This window comes from Lolium perenne, chromosome 5 (genome assembly GCF_019359855.2).
Source record: "Lolium perenne isolate Kyuss_39 chromosome 5, Kyuss_2.0, whole genome shotgun sequence".
Classification (NCBI taxonomy): Eukaryota; Viridiplantae; Streptophyta; class Magnoliopsida; order Poales; family Poaceae; genus Lolium; species Lolium perenne.
In genome coordinates this window covers 159,686,193-159,696,630 of record NC_067248.2, presented here as the reverse complement: position 1 = coordinate 159,696,630, position 10,438 = coordinate 159,686,193, and the positions used below count along the sequence as shown (strand labels likewise).

The 10,438-nt window shown below is 42.2% G+C and overlaps 1 protein-coding gene across 1 annotated transcript; it reads left to right on the top strand.

The window, feature by feature from the left end:
- The first annotated feature begins 6,905 nt into the window (after window positions 1-6,905).
- LOC139831638 (uncharacterized) lies at window positions 6,906-9,988 on the top strand. Its single transcript, XM_071820951.1, has 2 exons — window positions 6,906-7,944; window positions 9,186-9,988. The coding sequence occupies exons 1-2, from the start codon at window positions 6,906-6,908 to the stop codon at window positions 9,986-9,988; spliced, it is 1,842 nt and encodes a 613-aa protein (XP_071677052.1).
- Window positions 9,989-10,438: the final 450 nt, after the last annotated feature.

Here is a 10,438-nt window from a genome sequence, read left to right as displayed (position 1 = left end):
GAGTATTGTCTGGTCTTTGTGGTACCCAATGGGCTACTCTGGGGTGGTCATCTCGGTTGTGGTCCGATTGCCGACAACACCGGTGTTGCATGGAACCTTTTACGACAGCGTTGCTTCATCTCCAGAGGAGATGGTTAGGATAGAGTGGATGCGCAGGTACGCGAGAACTTGGGACTTCCACAACACGTGGTTTTCGCGATAGAGGATGTAATATCCTAGGATTGGGGTTACAAAAATAGAGGAAACATATGTGTGCATTGCATTCATGCATAGAAAATCCGGGAAATTTTCGCGCTTTCAAGTAAAACATGTCACAGTAACTAAAGTTTCACTTGACCTTGATGGAATTGAAGTAGATCATCAAGCCAAGTGCTATAAACCTCAATGTGACCTTTGCTAAAACATTTTTTTTGGTAGAGATGATTTGATCTAAGGGGTTAGATCAAATGGAACTAAAAACAACACAATAACACTTTAAACAAGGATCATTTGCTTGATCTTATTAAAAGACCATAAAATGGTATTCCTTGCCATAAAATATGAACATCTATTCAATTGGAGATCATGTAACAATAAAATGGAGAAACTATTCTTAACTTATATTTTTCATGCATTATACAAATAAATATTCCTACCATGAACCTCATGGTATTTCTTGAACCAAACTTTTGAATTTAACACCAACACAAGCTTATCATTAAACCCTATAGAAGGGAGAGGTTTATACCCATCAAAGAGATAAGAAACAAACTCTAAATTATTAACAATTAAAAGTTGAGCAACTACCTTGAGGTATAATTGAATTCACTTTAAAACTTATTACCAAATATGGTAAAACACAAGGACTAAGTGCATAAAAGCCACACATTCTGAAATCATAACTTATTAAATATGTGGAATATCACAAAACTAAATTCGTTTACATCACAAATTATAGTTCAAACTATTTGAATAAAATAAAATATGAGTATTTTGAAGTTCATATGATCATGCCTTGGTGAAATCAAACATCATCATTCAAAATTGGGGTATAATTCTTATTCTTGACATTTTGATCCCAATTATAATATAAATACAATCACATATGATATAGTGACTCACCCATAAGCATAAAATCATTCACAAGACATTTAGTAACAAAAGCCACTTGGCTATCCAAAAATAAATCACATGAGAGGATAATACCCATGCCACATAGGATGAAAATATCTACATAGCTTGCATCCTAAGCTATGCCACCTCATGTTTAAAGGATTGCTATGGATGAGAGCATGACAACCAAGCACCTTACTCACCAAATCAAAACAAGAGTCACCCACCTATGTGTCATGATACTAGAGCTTGCTCAAGCCTATAAAAGGGAGCCTCACACTTCATCCATTTCATCATATTGCACCATGATGCAAGAAAATCAACACATTGAGCCACTCCATAAAATAGTTAGGATCAAGATGAAGCAGCTAGGAGGTGGAGGCATGCCACAAGATGCAGGTTTATCAGAATTCCTGAAGAACAAGCTACAAAAGATAGCAAGGTAGAAATCTTAGGAAGACCACATATTTAGATAATCACATCATCATTCCTTGAGTAGAACCCTAGATTATAATCCAAGTCCTTGTGGAGTGAGAGGGGTAATTGGTATAACCATATCCAAATATTTCTAGTAATACCTTAGGAAGCTAAACCTTTGATCATTATAAATTGAGTAATGATCATAAACCCTAAGAACTTGAGGTAGAACTCATTAAGAACAAGTTGATCATGTCTAATCATGACTATGCTTTGGAGATATATATTTACCAATTGAACTTTAGTTGGTTAAGCAGATATAATCCAGTACATAAAATCATAGGGGAACTACTAGCAACCATAAAACCATTTCCAATATATTAATTGGAGAAAACACTGAATATTAACAAACCTTGTATAGTTCATCCCCTATATCAATTTAAATGATCCTTAATTAAACCATCCTATGAGTGGTGAGGAGAGCAACCCTAGACGAAGTAATATGGTGTTAAATCACATTTAAAACCTATACCCATATCTCAAACTAACTTGTGAATTACTTGATGATCACAAGTAAAACCCTAAACCATGTCTCAATTATTGTTTGTGTATCACTTGGGTGATCACAATTAAAACCTAGACCATAATTGAGATTCAAACCATGTGCCATTAGGTGAATAGAATTAGAACCCTAGAATTATTCACTAGCTAAATCTTATGCTTCAATTATTGAACATAAGAGGCACCTAGTGCAAAACCCTATAATAAAACCCATGTGTGGTGATCAACCACTAATCCTTATAAATAAGATCAAAGCATGATGAGAACAATATCTACTTTAGATATTTTCAAATATAATAAAAGTGCTAACCTTGAAATAGGGTTATAATCAAACCTACAAGATCTTAATAAATAAGTGTTCACATAAAATCATATGCAAGAGATTAAATTCTAAATTAAGAGATCAAGCCCTAATGCTAACTTCTAAAACACTTAGAGTAGAAATTATCTACTCTAATAATTCAAACCAGATTTGATTCCACAAGAAAAAAGGAAATTAAGATGAGTGCATCAAATCATGCTTAATGAAAATTTGCAATAAAGCTCACATATATTACATGTTTATTCAAGAATAATTCAGAAATACAATGATCTTTTATTTAGTCCTAATGAAATTCAAATTATCAAATACCTGCAAAATAGAAAAGAATTCAAATCTGAATTAATACCAAAATTCAAAATAGAGAAGAAAAACAGAAATAGAGAAATAGAAAAGGGACTTACCTGGACCTCACCTGGCCGAGCAGTAGCACCAGCCCAACACAACCCAGCCTGGCCCAAAGTACCCCTTCGTTGAAATATCAACGAGAGGAGGGTCTTCCTCATCCTCTCCAGCACGCATGGTGGACAGCATGACGATGTGCTCTCCTTCTCCTCAGTGCTGGCGGGTCCTCCTAGTCCGAAGGCGTGACGAGGTGCATTCTGGCACCGTAGAAAGCTCCGCAACGAACCCTGGCCCCAAGTTCTTTTCCCTCTGCTCGATTTCCCCAATTTCCGAAATGATAGCACGCTCAGACGTTGTCCATCACCGTCGATTGGGGAAGATCCAGACCTCGCCATGACCACCATTAGCACCGCATGGTCGACATGCTCACTGTGCGAGAGGAATAAACCCCGAGCGACCCATAGTGCCGCCATCGAGCTCGTCTTCTCCGACGATGGGAGCAGGCGATTCCAGCGAACCAGACCTCCCCTTGCCTCGCCATCACGCACGTCGTGATCCTGGTGAGCTTCTGAGTCCCATAGCATGCCTAGATCGCTCGATTGCGCCTCGTAGCATCGCCGCGTCGATGACCTTTGTCCGCCGCCGCAGCACCACGCCGCCGGCCATGCTTCGATGACCATTAGGGAGCGGCGCCAACACCACTAGTATCACCTCGTTGTCCTTGTTCCAATGAGCATACACACAACCTCGTGGGAACCCGGGAACGACGGCATCATCCACGATTGACCGCCGATGATGCACATGGTTGCCACGTCGGCACCACGTGGCAGCCAACGTGGCCACTGCCCCATCTGTCTGTGTCTGTGAGTAGCACAGGACCGGGTGTGTCTAGTAGTTTTCGTTTTAATTTAAATCCCACAATTGCTGAAACTTTGAATGAATTTAGAAAATTCATCTTAACTCAGAAAAATGAAAATAAGATATCAAAATTCTTATAAAAGTGAAATCTATTCAATAAAAATATAATATGAAATTTTGATCTTCAATAAAAATTTAAGTATTTAATACTTATTATTTAAGCATTTTATTTTTATTCTTAATTGAATTAAAACTTCAATAATTAGGAAAACTTTCCAAATTAAATAAAAAACCAATAAGTAAACAAAGAAAACATTAAAACTAATTTTATTTATTTGTTATTTTGTTAAATCCTTATTACAAGGATTTAAACCCTAATTAATAATTGTCTTAATTATTAATTATTCAAAAATAATAAAATGCCAAATCCTATATTAATTTTTAATTCGAAATTATTCATAACTTCAACTCCATAATCAAATTGTTACCTTAAGAGTTGCATCACAAATACAAAACCCTAATTCCATGTTGAATGAAGATTATAACCTCATCATTCCATGTGAAATCCTAAAACCCTAATGCCATTAGGAACCCTAACTTCATTAATTCATATGAACCCTAACTTGATTATAACCTAAAACCTAGGTTATACCATGTGATCATCCTACTTTCTTTTAAATCATAAAACGATAATAGCAACTAAATACTTGCCACATCCACATAGAATATAAGAACCCTATCACTAATAATTTAGCATTCTATGTATGCATACCCATCAAACCTAGATGATCAAGTAGGATCAACTATGTCTAAACCCTAGTTACTATTACTAAAACCATCATCCTTAGTTATCCTTATCTAGCATCACATCATTGTGATGAACTCCAGTAGCAACTATACCAAACATTGTGCATTACCTAACCATATTCCACTAAATCCTACAAGTACTTCATAATGATGAACTATCCTATTTAGGAACCATCTATTCCTTACTCAGTGGATCCAATAGAAAACCCTAGACAAACTCAACTCTAATTGAGAAATCCTTACTCCAGAAGCTACTTAGAACCATAGTAAACCATAGAACCCCACAACCATAATTATCATACTTGTTCTTTATTAAAGGACATGTTCTTCAAAAGTTATTCTTTTGAAGTAGATGATAAATAATCATTAACCATGCCATATAGTACTAAAACCAACAACTGTTCATTACATGTTAGGATTATACCAAATGCTATTGTTGTGTGCTAGTAATATTATTGTTGTTATATATTACACTACTTATTTATGATACCAAGTAACCAAACCCTAATAAGAAACTTGTTTCTGGAATCACTCTAAAAGTGTAACACATCTTGAACCAATCACACCAACTCACTAATCCTAAATCATCGGGGTTAGGTCACGCTTAGAGCGATTGCATCTCATACTTATGCATTATTGCATCCTTGCCAATCTTTTAAACATCGTCCTTACCGGATGATGATGCTATTTCAGAATTTGGAGTTATTGCGTATCGAAGACCTTGCATGTATAATCTTGCAGTCAAGAAAGGCAAGTTCACCGCTTCCTCATGTCAATTTGAGTATTTTTACCAAATTACTTGCAAAGTACTATGCTTATCACTCTTGCATGAAAAGAAAATATATTAATTTCATAACTATGAATATGACTATGTGGTGGCCAATGGAACCATGGTATGAGTATGGTGGAGGTTCCATTGCAATGGGTTTGTGTCCATCTAGGATTAAACAACAAATGTCGTCCAATGATTCTTGTGCCGTAAGACTCGTGTTAACCATAAGATCTGGAGTGGGACGGAGTAGTCAATTGTGTTTCTTCCTCTCGTACATCAACAGATGCGCTTACCGTAGCAGTTGTGTCTTGCGAGAACAACCGGTGGGTGGGGATCCCATTATAATTCCCCACGGTAATGCGGTCTATGATGGGTTGCAACGGCCGACGAAGGTATCAAGGTTGTGACCTGATAGTTGTCGAGGTCAGAAGGTATCCAAGTGATACAGAGGGTGGGTGTGCGTGGTCGCGAAGGAATACAATTTGGCTAGGACCTTATACCGGGCCTCACACCAAGGAAGTGTGGACGAAAACTAGACTCGGTTGGCAACAAGGTTAAGATCTCTTATGGGTAAAGTAACACACCTCTGCAGAGTGTATCAAATCGTGACCTGTCACTCCCTGTTCCGGGTTATGGAACTGCGAACACGGCCGGAAAGGAACTCCATGAAGTTCTAGTAAACCGGTGAAGGCTGACAGACATAGTTCTTTAGAATAAAAGCAACATTTTGAAGAAATGATTACAAAAACCTGCATTGCCTTGGACTTTCTGGTCCATGGTTGTAGCTAGTGCATTAAACACCTCTTTCCTATAATGAACTTGTTGAGTACGCTCGTACTCATCCCACCTTAAATTCCCTGCTTAGATATGGTGGCATCGAAGGAGGATCGACAGTGCAACTCGAAGGACAAGAAGTCAACAAATACTTCAAGGGACAGGACCCTGTCAGAAGAGTCAATTATCACATACAACAAGGAGAAAACCAATATTAGCAACAGAAGGGAACTATCTCCCTAATCCTAACTCCTATTTAGCTAGAACCCAGTCATAGCCTCTATAGCTAGTGAAATCCTCTATAAATAGAGTTCGTGATAAGATTAGACTACGAGTAGTTCTTCTGGAGTTAATTTGCAGTTTGACCTCGTTGTAAAGTAAGAGGTTATGTTGATCTTCTGTAAAGAGTCAGAGTTGTAATTCTATAGATATACCTTGGACCCGCATATGTTTCTGGTGTACCACTCTGAGCGATGTAACACTAGTGGAACCGGTGTTTCATTGGTGTTATGTCAGACTTGCATACTACACCATGCAGTGGTATGCTGGGTCACGGTGACGACGATAGCGGTCGGCGGCAGTGCAGAGAGGGATGAAGAAAATGCCATGGTGGGCAAGGGGCAAGGTCCAGGATTGGATATAGATCGAGAAGTGAGTCACACGTGTTACATGTAAAAACAGGAGAGATAGGGTCACGTTATGATTCCTCTTTGTTAGCGTATATGGTTGTTAGGCTAGATTAGATAGCCGACAATTTAGATCCTACTTGAATGTATCTATATGTACTTCCATCTGTACTTATCTGTACCTTGGTTGTACATATCTGAACTTGTACCGCAAGGCTACTAGCCTATATAATGAGAACGATGATGAGCCAGGAGGCCATCTCGGCTTTCCTATCTTCTTCTTCCCTTTTACATGGTATCAGAGCCATTACGGCAAATGTCTTCTTCCTCCGCCATGGCGCCGCCATCCATCGCTGCGTCCGTGACCGTCAAGCTGAGCGCCACCAACTTCGTGATGTGGCAGGCGCAGATCCTCACCCACCTGCGCGGGCACTGCCTGCTCGGCCACATCGATGGCTCCCTCGACTCGCCATCGGAGACCATCTTCACCAACACTGATGTTGGGCGATCTGAGGTCGTAAACCCAGATTACGCCACCTGGTACGTTCGCGATCAGGTTGTGCTTGGCGGCTTCTTCTCCACGGTGATGGAGGAGGTCCCCGCACACATCATGAACGTGCCCACGGTGCGCGCTGCTTGGGTGATCCTGGAGCGCATGTTTGCCTCCAGGTCACGCGCACAGGTCATCCAGATCCGTTCGCAGCTGACTGCGGTGAAGCCCCTGGCGGACACGCTTGCTGCGATCGGGCAGCCACTTCGTGAGGAGGAGATCATCTCCTACATCCTCGCCGGCCTCGGGCTGAACTACGACTCCCTCGTCACTTCGCTGAGCGTCAAGGACGATCTCACCCTCGACGAGGTATACTCCCACCTGCTTGCTTATGAGCATCGTCATGATATCCAGGACTCGGACTACGGGATCGGCAGCGGCTCGTCGGTGAACTTCACCCACCGCAACAATCCGGGCCGCGGTGGCGGCCAAGGTGGTGGACGGGGTGGCCAATCTGGTCACCCAGCTGGAGGCCGCGGCAACGGAGATGGAGGCCGTGGCCATGGACAAGGACGCGGCGGTGGTGGTCGAGGCCGGACAAACCAAGGGCGTGGCAACGGGAACTGTGCACCTCGCCCCGTCTGTCAGATCTGCAACAAGATCAGCCACATCGCTCTGCGCTGCTACAACCGCTTCGACCACACTTACGGCGGAGATGAGGAGCACCACTCCGCCAACCATGTTGCGTCAACCTCGTACCAAGTCGATCCAAACTGGTACACCGACTCCGGGGCTACCGACCACATCACTGGCGATCTCGACCGCCTCCACATGAGGGAGGCCTACCACGGCAACGATCGCGTGCAAGTCGGCAACGGAGCAGGTTTGCGCATCTCCCATACTGGTTATAGTACAATTAACACTGCTGCTAAGAGTCATGTCCTTAAAAATGTCCTCCACGTTCCCAACATCTCTAAAAATCTTCTTTCTGTTCATAAGCTTGCTAGAGATAATGGTGTTTTCCTTGAGTTTCATCCGTATTATTTTCTTATCAAGGATCTGGTGTCGAGGAAAACGCTGCTCCACGGCAGGTGTAGAGGAGGTCTCTATTCCATCGAGTCATCAACAATAAACGCCCTCAAGTGTGTCATGTTCACCTCACGGATCAGCAAGGAGCAATGGCATCGGCGTCTAGGACATCCGTCTTCCCAAGTAGTTTCATCGATTTTGAGATTAAACAAACTCCCGTTTTGTAATAATTTTGAGCATGCAAATGTTTGAATGTGTGTCAACTTGGCAAAAGTCATCAGCTGCCATATTCAATTTCTCGGCATACTTCTATTGCTCCACTTGAACTCATTTACACTGATGTTTGGGGTCCTGCCATATCTTCTGTTGGTGGTTTTAAATACTATGTGAGTTTTATCGATGATTTCACTAAATTCACTTGGATCTATCTCCTTCATGCCAAATCCGAGGTTGAGGATATATTTCTCAAATTTCAGAAACATGTTGAGCTCCTCCTTAACCATAAAATCAAAGGGGTTCAATCTGACCGGGGAGGAGAATATCATCGGCTCCATAAGTACTTTGATTCCACAGGAATTACACACACAATCTCTTGTCCTCACACACACCAACAAAATGGATCCGCCTAGAGAAAACATAGGCACATAGTCGAAACTGGGCTTGCCCTCTTGGCCCAAGCTTCAATGCCCGTGAAATTTTGGGATGAGGCGTTTTGTACTGCTACCTACCTCATCAATCGCCTACCAACACATGTGCAAAACCCAACTACTCCATGCTCAAATCCTTTCGTTGTGCAAGTTGGCCCCTTCTTCATCCATATAATACCCGCAAGCTATCTTTTAGATCCAAAGAATGCGTTTTCATCGGCTATAGCAACCATCACAAAGGCTACAAGTGTCTTGATGTTGATACCGGACGTGTTTATATTTCACATGACATGGTTTTCGACGAAAGTGTTTTCCCTTTCTCTCGGCTTGCCTCAACACAGCATACACCTCAGTACACCTATGAGTCTCTTCTTGATCTTGGCAGCACTGTTTTTTTGTACTAATGATCAGCGCGATGCGCAACCTTCTGGTGTCTTTCCTCCTGCAGGTTCTTGTCAAGCGGCTGATCGACGTGATCACAATGATCACGACAGCATGGCCCATGCTAGGCCTCACTGCACGGATGGGCCACCTGAATCAGAATCCGCCCATACTGATCATGGCACCTCCGATGATGTGCCTGGCAGCTCCTCGCCTGGCAGCCCCTCTGATTCGCCTCCTGCATCGCCGTCATCCACCGCCAGCGTGTCTCCTCCGGTTTCCTCGCGGATTGTTCAGGTTCCTCCTGCACCGGATCATGCACATCACATGCACACAAGGTTGCGTGCTGGAAAGACGGTGCCCAAGCAGCGCACTGATGGTACAGTCTCGTATACTGTCGTTCGTTTTGTCGAAACTGAACCTAGGTCGCTCTCAGAAGCGCTGCAGCAGCCTCGCTGGAAAGAAGCCATGGACAGAGAATTTGCTGCACTCAAGCAAAACCAGACATGGCGCCTGGTTCCTCCTCGACGTGGCCTCAATGTGATTGATAGCCGGTGGGTCTACAAGATCAAACGTAAACCTGATGGATCTGTTGATCGGTTCAAAGCTCGTCTCGTCGCCAAAGGTTTTAAACAGCGTCACGGCATCGACTACGATGACACTTACAGTCCGGTGATTAAACCAACTACAATCCGTGTCATCTTGTCCCTTACCATGATGCAGGGGTGGCATATGAGGCAGCTGGATGTGGACAATGCATTTTTGCATGGCTATCTTGAAGAGGAGGTGTATATGGTGCAGCCCCTGGCTATGTTGATAAGAGCTTTCCCACACATCTCTGCAAGTTGGAGAAGTCCCTATATGGATTAAAGCAAGCTCCAAGAGCCTGGTTTGCTCGGTTGAGTAGTAAGTTGCAAGAACTTGGTTTTGTTCCCTCCAAAGCAGTTGTTTCTCTGTTTGTCTACAAAAAGGAAGCTGTTACCATCTATATACTGGTGTATGTGGATGATATCATCGTTGTCTCCTCTATAGCTCAAGCAACTGATCAGCTCATTGTGCAACTCCGATAGTCCTTCCCAGTTAAGGATTTTGGTCGACTTGGTTTCTTCCTAGGAATTGAAGTGAAGCATCAGCATGATGGACTCCATTTATCTCAGCAGAAGTACATCACAGATTTATTAGCTAAAACAAATATGACTCAAGCAAAAACAGCCAGTACACCTATGTCAACTACTGACAAACTGTCAATACATCTTGGAGTACCTCTTTCAGCAGAAGATGCAACTCGTTATAGGAGTACAGTTGGTGCTCTCCAGTACT

Excerpts from the sequence above, each read along its gene's own strand:
- LOC139831638 (XM_071820951.1), top strand. The coding sequence starts at position 6,906 with ATGGCGCCGCCATCCATCGCTGCGTCCGTGACCGTCAAGCTGAGCGCC. Across the intron at positions 7,945-9,185 it reads GCAAGTCGGCAACGGAGCAG|GTTCTTGTCAAGCGGCTGAT; the intron begins GTTTGCGCATCT and ends TTCCTCCTGCAG.